Raw genomic sequence first — 16,660 nt, 5'->3', positions numbered from 1 at the left:
GAAAGGGTACTTACCACAGGGTCTTGTTGATACATTTGATTACCCTGTAGGACTTTATCTTAATAATCTTTGTATCCCCAGAGCACAATGCTTGGCAGTATAATAGGTTTTCAGAAAATGCTTATTTTAATCACTACCCTTGCCTACCATTTAGTGTTCCCGCGTTAGAGAAAACAAAATAATCTCCCTACTCCAGGCTCTTGAGAGCAGTGAATTTTTTTCTCTTTTTCTCCCTAGGAACCTCCCCTCCCCCACCCAGTTTATGCTGGTAGGTGACATGGTGGGACCCTGGGAGCCCATACAGACCACAGCCTTCCCACCCTCACCCACCATCTCCTTCACTGGCCCTGCTCCTCCCTCGGAAGCAGTCTCTTCCATTCCTTGTACATCGGTGGGAATTGAGGCGTCGTGCTCAGACTAGCGTGCCATTGAGACACGAGGGAGGAGTCAGTTATGTCTACTTCAGTTAACACAAAATGATAAGAAGCCCTTTAGATGACTTGACCCACCTTGAATAGCAGCCCAACTGTCCCTCTCCTTCACTGTCACTGCTCTCATGGGTGCCCATCATTTCTTTCCTCTCCCAAGTACTAGAGCGAAGATCTTAACCCCTCTAATCACACACCCGGCTCGGTGTCACAGAGCCCGAAGGGGCCCTTAAGATCATCTAATTCATTTCTCTTTATCCTAGAAATTAGGGAAGCTATTTTTATTTCACTGCTATAATTTCAGTAACTTATGAATTTAGTTCTCATTATAAAAGACATTGTAGGAAACTGTAGAGCAGTACATGAGTTTCTGTCTACACACATACCCCTTTCAGAGGTGACCACTACTGGCAGTCAAGTACAAGCCAAATGCTGGGCGCCTGGGTGGCTCAGTCTTTAAGCATCTGACTTTGGCTCAGGTCATGATCTCACAGTTGGTGGATTTGAGTCTCACATCGGGTGAGCTTGTGCCCTGCTCTGGGTAAAAACACAAGCCCCAGGTGAACCTCACTTCTCTCTCTCTCCCTCTCTGTCCCTTCCACATGTGCACTTCCTCTCTCTGTCTCTGTCTCAAATAAATAAGAGCTAAATGCTATCTTTTTTTTTTTTTTTTTTTTTTTGAGTAGGCATTAAAAAAAAAAAAAATACTTCCAAAGGTGTCTGTGGAAGAGATTCCTGGACCCCTGTCAGTGGATTGCTAATACTCCTTATTTGAAGTCCCCATAATATTAGATCAGGGGTTTACAAACAGCCATGCCCGGGTCACTAAAACATAGGCACAAACGGTAATGACCAAAAAACTCCAGAAGATGAACACAAGACTAGTACAGATGTCCTGGAAAGTATACTAAGGACAGCTTTGCATCCTTGTAACCATTTAGTGTCAGTATTTGCTTTGGGGGCTGTGTGAACTTTCCATGGACAGCATCATGGGATGCACTCCATGGGGAAAAGCAGTTGGGTAGTGGTTACCGGGAGTGGGGGGGACTCCTTAGATCACACAGTGGGAGCTCCCTCGGTCCGTATAAGCCAGGTAGTCTGTACACATCTGTTCTTTCAGTTATCCTCAAAATAGATCAAAGGTTGGCTAAACTCTGTGTAAAGGACCAGATGATAAATATTGTAGACTTGGAGAACTATTTGCGATATCTGCCATGTCACATGTTTCGAATTTTTTTTAAATAACCCTTTAAAAATTTGTCAAAGTCTTAGATTGTGGGCCATATAAAAACTGGGCATATTTGGGCCGAGGGCCATAATTTTAATTTGCTGGCTCCTGCACTCAATCCAGTCATAACAAAGTAAACTTCAGTTCCTTTTCATTTCCATATTTCTGTGCTGAAAGGGAATTCGGCAGAATATCATACTGCAACTTTTATATTAAATAAAATGCCAGTGGCTCTAAATCCTTGTTTTTCTTCAAATTGTTGGAGGTAATGTAGGCGTTTCGAATCCAACTGTTGGGAAAACACAAGAAAGGCCTCCTTCCTCAGAAAGTACAAGTTACTGTCCCATTGCGCAGTTGATGGTTTAGCCCTCGAGGAAGAGTCCCTATCCTGCCTTGTCCTCTTTCAAGGACCCTAAAGAACTCTGGAATAATAATCTATCGGGAAGCATCCAGGACAGCCTCCGTGGTGGTGGTCTTTGCAGCCTCTGGCTGAAATGCGGGCAGTGCTTCTCCACTGCAGGCTCAGAACAAGGAAACCATATTGCTGAGCAGACTGTGGCCATGGGTCTTTGCAGCAGTTGGCCTCATGGACACGTATTCTGTTCCAGGACTGCTCTGACTGGTCATCCATAGGTACAGGGTCCACGTCGCTCCCATAGCTGTGGGAGAGCACAGGGGATTAAGCCCCCCTTCCCTCTCCCCTCCCTCCTTCCTGTCCCCCTACCTTTAGTTTTTGTTAGGAGGAGGGAAGTTTCAAATGGAGTACGGCCTAATACAGCATTCAGGTTAACAAATTAAACAGACTACCAAGTGATTGGTGGCAGAAGTGTTGCACCACGGGTTGTACATACTGGGGGTGGATCCAGATCTATGCTTTTCACACTGAGTGCATGTGGATGGGAGCCTGTGGGGTATAGTAAAGAATTAAATTGGACATGAGCCACCTCCTCTCGTTAGCTTTCTCCTTTGCTATTTGTGTCAGAGTATAAACCCAACTTTGAAAGATTTAAAAGATTGTGACCGTAGTCCTGTTGTTACATATACGTGTCACTATTTAAATGTTATAACTGGGAGCGATTGCTTATGTTGTACGAATACCCCTTATGTTCCGGGACATCCATGAGAGGGAGAGGGGGGGAGAGGGAGAGAGAGAGAGAAGAGAGAGAGAGAGAGATTAGTAAAAACAGAAGCAGATACAAAAGAAGTATAAAATGGTCTCCAGCTAATTTTCTGGTTTTCCATCTGGGTGCTTATAATGAGTGTGTTTACTTTGTAAAAATCCCAATACAGAGTACTTTATTTCACTATGGTTTATCTTTTTTTTTTAATTCTTTTTTTTAACGTTTATTTAATTTTTTTATTTAACGTTTATTTGTTTTTGAGAGAGAGAGAGAGAGACAGAGCATGAACAGGGGAGGGGCAGAGAGAGAGGGAGACACAGAATTGGAAGCAGGCTCCAGGCTCCGAGCCATCAGCCCAGAGCCCGACGCCGGGTTCGAACTCACGGACCGCGAGATCGTGACCTGAGCTGAAGTCGGACGCTTAACCAACTGAGCCATCCAGGCGCCCCCGTTTATTTATTTTTGAGACAGAGACAGAGCATGAATGGGGGAGGGTCAGAGAGAGAAGGAGACACAGAATCTGAAACAGGCTCCAGGCTATGAGCTGTCAGCACAGAGCCTGACACGGGGCTCGAACTCATCAACTATGAGATCATGACCTGAGCCGAAGTCAGACGCTCAACTGACTGAGCCACCCAGGCGCCCCAGGTTTATCTTTTTTAACTGAAAACAAAACTGAGTTAGTTTTAAGCTGGGGCAGGAAAACACTGGCCAGATCTACGAATTTGTGCGTCGGAGGCAAGGGTCTAAAATCGACCCCCCATAACTGCTGACAGTTGCTGCTGTGGGGACTTTGAGGGAAGTCTTGCTTTTTATTTTTACTCGACGAATATCTATGCTATTTTAAAATTCATATTATTTATACTTTAAAACGGGAGGAGAAGGGACAATACCTGCTTGGTGGGAAGATGTGGGGGGTTAGGAGGAAGAGAGAGCGGCTGTTGAGTGACTCCCCCCCCCCCCCCGCCCCAACCCCGAGTCAGATGCTTACTGCCTGCAAGTGCATCCCACATTTGAAAGCACTAGAGATTAAAATAGAAAATGTGTTAATGGTCTCAGTACAGTCAGCTGCCCTTTCGTAGTTGGAGATCATTCTGTTGTATTAATATGTGACGTCTCTCGTGCGGCCTGACTTTCAGGCCTGGGGGACTTACCCTTGAGTTACTTGTAGGAGCCAGAAGCTAGCTCGTAGCAGCTCCTCAGCAACCTGGCATTATAGTACTCAACGTGAGGAAGACACAGAAGGTAGGTTTAGGAGTGTTTAAAGGTGAATCCAGCTAATAGCAGCTTCTGAACATATCTTCTCTAGCAGCTCACTCCGTTTGAATGTCAGTATAGTATGTTACTTTAGAGGGGCGCCTGGGTGGCTCAGTCGGTTAAGCGTCTGACTTCAGCTCGGGTCATGTTCTCACAGTCCGTGAGTTTGAGCCCCGCGTCGGGCTCTGTGCTGACAGCTCAGAGCCTGGAGCCCTGCTTCAGATTCTGTGTCTTCCTCTCTCTCTGCCCCTCCCCTGCTCATGCTCTGTCCTTCTCTGTCTCAAAAATAAATAAAAACATTAAAAAAAATTTTTTTAGTATGTTACTTTAGAGATTCCGTACTTGTAAGGTAGAAGTTAGATTTATTACTTTAACGGACTTTTTGGTACCTTTGTTATTACAGCTTATATATAAACAGACTTCCAAAGTACCATGTAAAGAGTCTGATGAAGCAGATAGATCTTTATTAGCTCTAAGTAATACCATTGCTTTTTATTTTTTTTAATGTGTGTTTGTTTATTTTGAGAGAGAAAGTGAGCCAGGGAGGAGCAGAGAGAGAGAGAGAGAGAGAGAGAGAGAGAGAGAGAGAGAGAGAGAGAGAGAATCCCAAGCAGGCTCCACGCCTCCACACCGTCAGCATGGCGCTTGATCTCCCAAACCGTGAGATCCATGACCTTAGCCGGAATCAGGAGTTGGATGCTTAACTGATCGAGCCACCCAGGCACCCCTATCATTGCTTTTTAAAATAATAACACATTAAAGACAAATTTGAGAAGAGAGTATTGTTTTCACAGTTCACTCATCCTAATTAGTAATGGTTTTCGTGTGAAACAGGCAGCTATGACTTTAAGCTCTTTTCACCGGTTCTCCTCCTCCTCCGCCTCCTCCACAGGCCAGATACTCCCATAGTTTTGCATGAATTCACCCACTTTTTCTTGTGGCCAAGGTGAATTAGCATCGAGAGCAGAAGAATCTGTAACCTGCTCCAAATGAAAAGCTGAATTTTGCCACTAGCTGCCTCTGCATAGGATAAATTATAATGTTCCTGATGGTTCCTAGAAGCCGACTCCGAGCAGTGATGGCAGAGAGCGGGGCCTCGAGAGGAGTGCCAGCCTTTGTGATAGCAGAGGCTGCTCTCTCAGAGCCTGACCCTCTTTGCCTTGGGCCCTGTCTCAAGTTTCTGGGCCTTCCGGTTTCCTACCTCCATTTCCCTTAATCCCACTGTAGCAAAACCGTGACCTTGGCAAATGGCTGCAAGTAGAGGCCTGTCTCTCCTTATGTGGTTCTTCCGGTGCTTCATATTGACAGACCCGGGCTTTCCCCAGTGCCCTGCTGATGAGTCAGTAGGGAGCCCAGTGGGCCTTGGCCCGGGAGGCCCATCTTTAAGTGTCTTCCTCTATAGGAAGAGTGGCCCACGATCATGCCTTATGAGTCACTTTCTGGAGAGTAGGGTAGGGAACAGTCATTTGAAGGGAGATGGTCCATCTCTCAAGGGAGAAGCTGACTTGAATGGCTTTGTGGGGCATGTTGACACTAGAGGGTAAAGAGGGAGGCCCCTTCCTTTGGCAAGGAGTGTTCTGTTACTCACATTTCGGAGGCTGGATATCCCGTTTCTTTGTGGGGAAGCAGATGTTGACTGGCTTGTCTTCCTTCCTTAGGTGGTTTTTTGGCAAAATCCCCAGAGCCAAAGCAGAAGAAATGCTTAGCAAACAGCGGCATGATGGGGCCTTTCTTATCCGAGAGAGTGAGAGTGCCCCTGGGGACTTCTCCCTCTCCGTCAAGTAAGTACTTCCCGCTCTGGTCTCCTGGAGTCCTCTCTCTGATGATCTGAATTGTGAAGCCACAGGCCGGGTGTCTGGCTACACACACCAAAGGTTAGCAACTGGTAAAGGATTGGCCTAAACTGTGTTTTACCGAGTCAGAAAGTTTTACATTAAAATAGTAATTTCTGGCTCCTCTTAAAAATTAGTTCTACCAGCACTGAGTTTAGAGCCCCGTGACTCCAGCGTTCAGTTGGTGATGCCTAGCTTGAATCTACACCGTCCTGGGCCTCTCACTTTACCTTTAAAAGGTTAACACAAGGGTTTGGGGGTGTTTTGCTTTCCCCTGTGGTAGATATAAATGTGAAGGGGAACTGGAAAGCAGGGAACGAATGGGGAAGGTGGGAATTTTACTGCCCAAGGAATCATGGAGGCTAGAAGTTGGAACCTTGAGGATTCAGAGCAAATCGCTTCTCATCTGTGAAATAAGGATTTTTAATCAGTGTCATTTCCATATGTGTTTTGACTCCATCTTTTTCCATTTAATGTACTATCATAGGCACCCCTGCCCTGGGAATCTTACACATCACTTATACATCATTTATACGACAGTGTGATTAGGTTACATACAGACCCAGATCACTGGGTGTTGTATGTAAGTGATGAGTCATTAAATTCTTCTGAAACTAATATTACACTGTATGTTAACTAACTAGAATTTAAATAAAAACTTGAAAGGTTAATTAATTTTTTTAATGTGTATTTATTTTTGAGAGAGAGAGAGCATGAACAGGGTAGGGGCAGACAGGGAGGGAGACACAGAATCCTAAGCCTTCAAGCTCCAGGCTATTAGCTGTCAGCACAGAGCCCGACATGGGACTTGAATTCACAAACCATGAGATAATGACCTGAACTTAAGTCAGATGCTTCACCAACTGAGCCACCCAGGCACCCCTACATTGATTAGTTTTAAGCGAAGCCCATAAGACGATTTATTTGCACAGAATGTAGATATTTCAGTTTCCAGAATCAACTGAATATCTTGTTTCATTTTAGGAACCAGTACGGTTTTTGGAAATGTAGATTTAAACTGAATTTTTGTGTTCCTTTCCTCACTGAAGGTATGGGAGGCAGTTTTTTGTGATACAGTACTTCACAGATCAGTGTCCTATAGAGTGAGTTTTTTTAGTCCCAACATGAAAAAGTCAAACCGGGTCTAATTATTATCATCAGAATTTTCCTCTTCTACCAATGCCTTTTTTTTTTTTTTTTTTTTTTTTTTTTTTAAGTTTCATTTATTTGAGAGAGAGAGGCAGAGAAAATCCCAAGCAGGCTCTGGCTGTCAGCTCAGAGCTCAATGTGGGGCTGCATCCCACGACCCTGGGATCATGACCTGAGCCGAAATCAAGAGTCGGATGCTTAACCCACTGAGCCACCCAGGTGCCCCCTAGGTGTTTGTGTTGTTGAAGGTAGTAATAACATCTGTTTCAAATTTTATTTTTGAAACAGTAAATGCATGGGCTCTTTAAAGTTTTTTTGTTTTTTTGTTTTTTTAATTTTTTTAACGTTTATTTTTGAGACAGAGCATGAATGGGGGAGGGGCAGAGAGAGAGGGAGACACAGAATCGGAAGCAGGCTCCAGGCTCTGAGCCATCAGCCCAGAGCCGGACGCGGGGCTCGGACTCATGGACCACGAGATAGTGACCTGAGCCGAAGTCGGACGCTTAACCGACTGAGCCACCCAGGCGCCCCTAAAGTTTTATTTGATAAAACGGAATGGTTTCAGGAGATTGCCAGTGGCTACTGCGTGAGCATGCACAGTACTTACTGGTAATCAAGGCCTCCAACCTCATACCACCTGCCATGGTGGTGGCCGTCACTCAGAACTAACCCACGAGTAACTGCTTGTCCTCCTCGTTTGATAGTGTTTGATTTCTGCTCAGATCAGCATAAAACGTAAGGAAACAGATGATGAAACACAGGATAACAAGAAACATCAAGGTAGTAATCGCACCTCAAGATACTCAGGGCCATGGTCTCACAGTTCATAGGATCAAGCCCCACATTGGGCTCTGTGCTGCAAGTGCAGAGCCTGCTTGAGATTCTCTCTCTCCATCTGTCTCTGCCCCTCCCTCTCTCTCTCTCAGAATAAATAAATAAACACTGGAAAAAAAAAAAAAAAACCTTCTCAAAGGAGATTCAAGAATCCACAGTCTCTGAGATGTTTCTCTGTTGTCAAGATGTGAGTCAGTGATGGAAAACACTGTGGTAGGTAACAGCTCACTGTCTGAGACCCAGTACACCTTTTAGAAACTGTCTGCCTCACACCAGTGGGGGTTAGGCTTCTGTGGAGTCAGAAGTGTCTCTTGAATGTGGCCTCCTTCCTCCCGGCACACAGGGATTCCCATGAAATAGCAACACGGTTTCTGAACTCATGGAATCCCCTGCTTGAGGCCCAGTGCTGCCACCTGCTGGGTGGTTTTTAAGAAGTTTTTCCATTTCTTTCCCCCTTTAAGACCGAAGGAGAGAAGAGACGCTGTCCTTCATTTACAGATGTTCAGGTGCCTTGTGAGGGCTGAGCACTGGTGCCCCTGCTGAGGACCCAGCAGTGAGCAGGACAGGCAGAGCCTTGCTGAGCTGCTGCTCCAGCCACGTAGCACTGTGGTCAGGGGCGGTCAGCACCCAGTCGTGGTCCCACTCCTGTGGGCTGATGGAAGAGGGTGATAGGCAAGCCTCTTGGACTTACTGTTCTGCTGCGTCCTTTTGTTCTGATACTTTTCTCCCATGAGTAGAACTAAAATCCCTACGCAGGAATCATGACTCTAAACTGTCCCAGTTCCGGGAAAGTTGTTGAAAGTATGTCCAGTCCCTCCTCTCTCTCCTTCCTGTCCCATCTTTTGTCATCTTGAAATCTCACATAAGGTTTTAATTATTTTTTTGCTTGAAAAGTTAACGGAGTCACATTCTTTGCCTTGAATGAGGTTCTGTTTGATGTGGTACAGCGCAGGGCACGCAGAGGCATGCCATAGGTTGGGCCGTTCTCTTCTGTTTTACAAACATCTTCAGAATTGACCTGATGGACAGGGTTTCCCTATCTGGCCAGGGTACTTCCTGTCATCACTGGTAAGCATCAGTCCCCTAGAGGCTTCTCAGGAGCACTTGGTGTCCTCACTCTCCAGCAAGGGAGTCTTCTTGTGCCTCAGCCTGTGAGGAGTGTTGCCAGAATACTAGTCCTCACAAGACCCCTGCTTGATCTGATGGGCCGGTGACCCCCAGGGAGCCAGGACAGAGCCCTCTGACCTGTTCTCTGCGCCCCCAGGTTTGGGAATGACGTGCAGCACTTCAAGGTGCTCCGAGATGGAGCTGGGAAGTACTTCCTCTGGGTGGTGAAATTCAACTCTTTGAATGAGCTGGTAGATTATCACAGATCTACATCCGTGTCCAGAAACCAGCAGATATTCCTCCGGGACATAGAACAGGTGCCGCAGGTAAGCCTCATCAGAGAGACTGGGATCACTTTGAGCGGTTCAGAGTAGCTCCTCGGGCAGGCCAGTACCTTCTCAGAGGATTACCGCCAGGGCTTCTGTGCTCATTGTTCAAAATACTACCTTTAGCTCATGTTAAAGGTTTGTGGTTGAAACAAAATAGTTTTGCCTTTTCCAGAGGCTCCCTCGGCTGAGGCAGTGCGTTGCTGGTTACCACCTATGTCTCTCTAGGGAAACGGTCTTTAACTCTGTCCAATATTGTATCGCTGGAAGCAAGTTAGGAGGAGAACCTCACTTGTTGAGGGAGTGGAGTCCACGCTCATTCCTGTGTTCCTATGTTACGGGGAGCTCCACTTTTGTTTGTTTCAAACAAATTTTTTTAATGTTTTTATTTATTTTTGAGACAGAGACAGAGCATGAGCAGGGGAGGGGCAGGGAGAGAGGGAAACACAGAATCCGAAGCAGGCTCCAGGCTCCGAGCTGTCAGCACAGAGCCCGACACCGGGCTCGAACTCACGAATCGTGAGATCATGACCTGAGCTGAAGTCAGACGCTTAACCGACTGAGCCACCCAGGCGCCCCTGTTTGTTTTATTTATTTATTTAAAGTTTTTATTCTGAAGAGCGTGAGTGGGGGGGAGGGACAGAGAGAGAATGCCAGGCAGGCTGTGCACGGACCGCACAGAGCCCTATGTGGAGCTCGAACTGACCTAAGCAGAAATTAAGAGTTGGACACTTAACCGACTGAGCCACCCAGGTGGCCCTCCACCTTACTTTATTTAAGCTATTGACTCTGTAAAACCTTAAGGACTTTATAAGCAATAAAGTGATGGGAAGTAAAGCCTTTTCAAAGCCTGGAGTTGTAAACCAAAGCCTGATTGCTGTTTCCCAAGTTCCTTCCCTGAGAAAGCAGTACTTGCTTCGATGGTGTGGTGCCCTGGCCGCCGTGGCGGAATAGACTCCAGCGTGTTCTAGCGTGTTGTGGGCTTTGGTGAAAGTACTCTGTACCCACGAGAGTGGACGTAGGACCTATAAGGATAAATGGAGGGGGAGGAGAAATGGGAGGTCATCTCAGGAGACATAAAGAGTCGCACACATCTGTTGTGCCCTTGTGACCAGCCCCACCTAGCAGGGGGCTGGCTGTGAGCAGAGACCCAGCATGTGCTCTTTCCCTGCCCCTCTTCTGCAGCAACCAACATACGTCCAGGCCCTCTTTGACTTTGATCCCCAGGAGGATGGAGAGCTGGGATTCCGTCGGGGAGACTTTATCCACGTCATGGATAACTCAGATCCCAACTGGTGGAAGGGGGCCTGCCACGGGCAGACCGGCATGTTTCCCCGCAATTACGTCACCCCTGTGAACCGGAACGTCTAAGAATCAAGAAGAGATTATTTAAAGAAAGTGAAAAATTTAAAACACATACAAAAGATTTAAACCCACGAGCTGCCTTAACAGCAGCCCGTGAGGGAGCTCAGAACACCTGGCTGGGTCACCTGGTGACCCTCTCACTTTGGTTGGAACTTTGGGGGGGCGGGAGGGGGTGTTGGATATAAAAATGCCAAAACTTACCTATAAATTAAGAAAAGAGTTTTTATTACAAATTTTCACCGCTGCTCCTTTCTCCTCTTTTTCATCCTTTTCCTCTTCTGTCCATCAGTGCATGACGTCTAATACCACATATAGTCCTAGCTGATGCCAATAATAAAAGAAAAGAAACCAAGCAGGCTGGTATTTTCTCTATGCAAACTGTCTGTCGTAGTCGGAATGACAGAAGAAAGAACAGCCGTCCTTGTGCTCCTCGATGCACAGAGGAGAGGGCAGTGGGTGGCAGCCCCTGCTGGTCACCTTCTGCCAGAGGGGCGGCCCCCAGCCCCAGCGTCTTGTGACACAGTTGGAAATGGAGCAGGGCAAAAGGAAGGACTGTTGGCCCCTCACGGCTTCCCGAGAAAAGTCAACCTGAAAACCTTTGTCTCTTTTCTATGTTGTTTTCTCTCCACGTGGTATCATTAAGCACGTTGATTTTTCATAGTGCCTTTTTCCTTATTTCAAGAGTTGCTTATGAGTGGTGTTTTTTTTTTATTTGTTTTAAAATAAGTTAAAGACAGTCCAGAGCTTTTCAGCCAATTTGTCTCCTACTCTGTGTACATCATCCTCCCTGGGTAGGGGGAGGGAGAGAGGGAGTGGGGTAGAGGAGAGGAGGCCAGCGCAGGTGGAGGGTGTGGGCATTTCTGCCTGTCCGCAGCCACGAGCCTGGAACGTTCAGCTTTAATATTTGTCCAGCCCTCTGGGGTCTGCAGTGGCACCTGCTGCCGGGGAAGGAGGAGAGGTTACAGCTTCTCCCACATCGGACTGGATCTAACCTAGGGAGGAGAGGGGTCAGAGTCCTTGACCTTGTGATCTAGGCTGTTGTCTGCCCCTCCTCAACTCCAGAGCGCCCACCGTCCTTCCCCCCACCCCCTCCAGACACAAAACCCTGGAGCCAGCAAGTTCCAAACAGGAAAGCCCAAGGAAATTAAAACGTCCCTCTGTGACTGTCCCAGGTTGTACTGTGTTCCAGCACTGGGGTGGAAAATGAGAGCTTCCATTTTTCTTGCTCTGAAACAGAGGTGTCTGTTCGTGGCTTTCTTCGTTTGTGCTGACTCCCTAACCTGCCCAGGCGAGCACTGGGGCAGCGTTGATGAAGTGGCTGGGTTTTCGTGTCTCTGTTCCCAGGGGGCTGTGTTTATAGCTGCCCCCCCCCCCCCCCCCCCAGCCAAGGAAGTGTCTCCGTGAGGCAGGGACTGTTTGGGGAAGGACAAGTGGGAAATGTAGGAAGGCCGTGTCCATGGCAGAGCTCTCTCTGCACGCCTTGTCAGCTGCTTGCCCCTCATAGTGATGTGCCTGTGAACTTTCTCCACCTGATCCCATTCCTGCAACAAAAAATGGGGCTGCCCGGAGTTGGTGACGGCCTTTGGATTCTGAAGTCTCCAGTTGGTTGGAGGTTGGAGTCTCCCCTGGACTTTGGTTATGGAGCGGGACTCGGCCCGGAGTACTCAGAGGCCCCGGAGGCGGCTGCTCTTCTGGACGGAGCATCTGCCACCTCACGCCCTTTCTGGTAGCTTCTCCTTTCCTTGGTGATGATAAGAGGAATCTCTGGCATTCTACACCTGGACCATTTGATTGTTTTATTTTGGAATTGGTGTATATCATGAAGCCTTGCTAAACTAAGTTTTGTGTGTATATATTTAAAAAAAAAAAATCAGTGTTTAAATAAAAAGACTTATGTACTTAATCCTTTAACTCTGCGGATAGCATTTGGTAGGTAGTGATTAACTGTGAATAATAAACATACAATGAATTCTTCACTCTGTATCTTTTCTCCTTTTTTTCCCCCTTTCGTCTTAAAGTAAAAACCTAAAAGCTATGTCAGATGTCAGGACTCCTGTGTCCTGTTTTCTGACTCACCTAGCCCCTTGAGGAGCATGTGGGTCTTGCTGGGCCCCTGAATTAGGGATGCCCACACTCAGCTGTTCATCAGGGTCCCTGGGGGGCTTGTTCACAATGTGGATGCCCAGACCCCACCCTTGGGTGCTCCGAGATGCTTGAGGGCACAGCCAGGCATGCCTGGTGTTTTGGGGTTTTTTTTTAACGTTTATGTTTGAGAGCACGTGAGCACGGGAAGGGGCAGAGAGATTAGGGGGAACAGAGGATCTGAAGCAGGCTCCTTGCTGACAGCAGAGAGCCCCATGTGGGGCTTGAGCCTGCGAACTGTGAGATCATGACCTGAGCCCAAGTCAGACGCTTAACCAAAAGAGCATGGCTTCTTTGGTTCTCATCCCCTCTCCCCGTCCCTTAAATAAAGGACAGAGGCACAGAATGCTGTGTGTTGAAGCAGTCTCCATGTGCTAAGTAGCTAAAAAAAGCGTCTGCTCAGCTGGCTGTTGCAGGGTGAGACCAGGAGTGTCTGACCACATCATGCTGGCTGTCCTAGACCAAACAAGTGTTGTCTGGGGAGAGCCTGATGGAAATTGAACCCAAGAAATTTCTTGGTCTGTGTTGTGTGTGTTTTATGTTTGTTGTTGTGTTTTGTTTTTGAGAGCAAGAAATTGGGAGACTGTGCCAGTGGGGGAGAGGAAGAAGGACGGAGACAGAATCTTTTTTTTTCTTTTTTAAGTTATTTATTTTGAGAGTGAGAGAGTGCGGGAGGGGCAGAGGGAGAGAGAGAATCCCAACCAGGCTCTACACTGTCCATGCAGAGCCCCGTGCCCGGTTCAAACTCGTGTACCGTGAGATCATGACCTAAGCCAAAACCAAGAGTAGGACGCTTAACCGACTCAGCCACCCAGGGGCCCCGTGTTCATGGTCTAGTTCTTAAATACAGTTCAGCATACTACCTCATTTGTGGTTGCCCTACTTGTGCAGTAGTTTTCAATTCGCATTTCTTCGATGACCTCAGTGGATACCATCCTGCTGGACTCTGCTGGTCTCCTGGACCACCTGTGCTAGCTACTCCGAAGCTGAGCAGTTGTTTCCAAAGTGGGGCCATTTTAGTGAAAACTTAAGGCCCTGCCCATCAGCCTCCTTGTGGCTTTTTGCTCTGACTCATTGCGTCAGAACAGCATTGGAATTAATGGGAACGGTGATGCTTTTGCAGAGTTTGGTCACAGGTTTCTTGGTGTTTGCATCCCCTTCCACCATGAATGTGTAATTCCTGGGGAGGCATGCCCCATGGACAGCTCAGCTGCGTTTGATGTCTACGAGTTAGGCGGACGAGTGGCCTTGAGACTTCCTCGTACTGCACTCAACTGCGGTGGCCCTGCAGCAGCAGGAGGTCCAGTACACCCGGCTCACTGGTAACAGGCTCATTTTCAAACACGATTGCAGAGGGAGCAGTGCCGACAGCTCCCATCGAGGGCTTCAAGGCAGTCTCTGCAGCACCAGACCCCACCTTCAGGCACTCCAAGATGGTGCTTGAGGGCACAGACACCGACGTCATGGAAAGAGATAAGGCCAGGGGCACAGGAAGTCTGCCTTTCCTTGTCTTGCCCCCTTGACCTGCTTACAGTCGGCGATGTGTGGATGGAGCTCTGCTTTACCAGAGCGCCTGGATAACTGGGAAGAATGAACATGGAATGGTATCTGGTGCCTTAGAAATGCTTTCATTCCCCAAGACACCATGTTTCCATGAAATGCACATTCTCCAGTCCTGAGCCCTGTTTTACACTAAAGAACAGGGAGACGCTGTATATGCTCTTGAAGCGTGTGTTCATTTGGTGGTTTTGTTTTTAGTTTATTTTGAGAGAGAGTGGGAGCATGAGTGGCAGAGGGGCAGGGGGCTAGGGAGAGAGCGAACTGTCAGTGCAGAACCTAACTCAGAGCTTGAACTCACAAACTGTGAGATGAGAAATGTGAGAGGAGAAGATGACAGCCAGCCTCTGCCGCAGATGGACAGAGAGGAGAAACCTGTATTGAGCAAATACCCTATTTCTGGTATCGTGCTTGACATCTTATGTATTACTCACTTCTCCCAAAACCCTAGGAGGCAGACTTTGTATTCCGTCATATTGATGAGGAAATAAGGTCCGAGGAGTTAGGTAACTCGCCCAAGGTTACACAACTCGTAGGATCCGGAGCTAGGACTACGAACTTTGCCATGGACTGAATGTGGGTGTCCCCTCCCCCCCCCCCATCCAAATATTGAAGCCCTAACCCCCAGTGTGATGGTATGAGGAGGCAGGCCCTTTGGGAGAGAATTAGATCAGGTGAGGTCATGGGGGTGGGGTCCTCATGTTGGGTTAGAGCCTTTATAACCAGAGCTTTCTCTCTCCACCTTGTGAGACAACAGCGAGGCCGCAGCGTCTCAAGCCTGGAAGAGAGCCCTCACCAAGAACCGAATCTGCCAGCACCGTGATCTCAGACTCGCCAGTCTCTGGTATTTTGCTATAGCAGCCTGAGCTGACGGAGACAGACCTCAAAGCTTTCCCCCATCACGTCCAGCTGCTTTAGGAGTCTTCGAGGGTAGAAGGTTGGAGGGAAGTCCAGCCATGTTTTTCTGAAGTTCAGACCTGCCTGCCAGGCCAGAAAAGGCAGCAAGGATTTGGAGGAAAACCAATTAGTAATGTTTTTTAAATGCATCTGCCCCTTGTTTTCACCTCTTAGGGTAAGGGGTGCAGCTGAAGAGTAGGAAGACCGTGTTCTCTCTGGTCTATACCTACTAGCACTGAAACAGGATGACTCCACAAGGAAGTGAGGCTCTAAGGGCTTGGACAAGACCCTCATTACTGCCTCTGGCCGTCTGATCCCTGGCCCATCCTATCAAAGGAGGAGGATGGGCTAGAGCCAGTCTCATCCTGCAGTAGAATCCTCCGGGAGCTTTGCAAAGAATTTTTTTCCCTTAAATGTGTATTTCCTACTTCCCCTCTTCCATGAGCTTCCAGAACCAGCTATTTTAGCCAACAATGTTTTTCTTTTTTTATTGTGATAAGAAAACTTAGCACAAGATCTCCCCTCTTAAATTTTCTTTTTTCTTCATGTTTATTATTTTTGAGAGAGAGAGCACAAGTCGGGGAGAGAGGCATTCCTAGAGAGGGAGACCTAGAATCCAAAGCAGGCTCCAGGCTCTGAGCTGTCAGCACACAGCCCGACGCAGGGCTCAAACCCACAAACTGCAGGATCGTGACCTGAGCCAAAGTCAGGACGCTCAACCGACTGAGCCACCCAGGGCGCCGCTGCCCTCTTAAATGTTCATGTGTACAATACGTTATTGTTGACCGATAGGTACCGTGTTGTATAGCAGATCTCTAGAACTTACTCATCTTGCTTAACTGAAACCTAATGCCTGCTGATTAGCCATTTTAGTCTTTGATTCTATGAATTTGATATTTTCGACTCATGTAAGTGGAAGCATCCAATATTTGTCCTCCCGTGACTGGCTTGTTTCACTTAGCACAGTGTCCTCAGTGTTCATCCCTGTTGTCCCATATTGCAGAATTTCCTTTTATTAAGGATGAGTAGTATTCCATTGTGTGTGCGTGAGACATGTTCTTTATCCACTCATCTGTTGATGGACATTTAGGTTGTTTCTAAGTCTTGGCTACTGTGACTAGCCTTGCAATGAACACGGGAGTGCTGATATCTCCTTGAGATCCTGAGTTCAATTATTTTGGATAAATACCCAGAAGTAGGATTGCTGGATCATTAGGTAGGCCTGTTTGTAATGTTTTGGGGAAACTCCATACTGTTTTCCGCAGTGGCTGCAGCAATTTACATTCCCACCATCAGGACACGGGGGTTCCTATTTCTCCACATCCTTGCCAACACGTGTTGCTTTGCCTTTTTAAAATTAATTTATTTTTTTGCCTGACAATAGTCATCCTGACAGATCTAGCATTTTGTTTGGAAA

At 47.3% G+C, this 16,660-nt stretch overlaps 1 protein-coding gene across 2 annotated transcripts in view; it reads left to right on the top strand.

Moving 5' to 3' along the window:
• Positions 1 to 12,623, top strand: part of GRB2 (growth factor receptor bound protein 2) — a 72,232-nt gene extending 59,609 nt beyond the window's left edge. For both annotated transcript variants that reach the window (XM_027052578.2, XM_053212789.1), the window contains 3 exons: positions 5,693 to 5,815; positions 9,114 to 9,282; positions 10,468 to 12,623. In XM_027052578.2, the coding sequence (XP_026908379.1) occupies positions 5,693 to 5,815; positions 9,114 to 9,282; positions 10,468 to 10,653 (478 nt within the window). In that variant the 3' untranslated portion in view covers positions 10,654 to 12,623. The remainder of the gene's footprint in view (positions 1 to 5,692; positions 5,816 to 9,113; positions 9,283 to 10,467) is intronic.
• The last annotated feature ends 4,037 nt before the right edge of the window (positions 12,624 to 16,660 follow it).

This window comes from Acinonyx jubatus, chromosome E1, assembly GCF_027475565.1.
Source record: "Acinonyx jubatus isolate Ajub_Pintada_27869175 chromosome E1, VMU_Ajub_asm_v1.0, whole genome shotgun sequence".
Classification (NCBI taxonomy): Eukaryota; Metazoa; Chordata; class Mammalia; order Carnivora; family Felidae; genus Acinonyx; species Acinonyx jubatus.
Note: the sequence above shows the minus strand (reverse complement) of the source record. Positions and strands in the feature narration are given on the sequence as shown.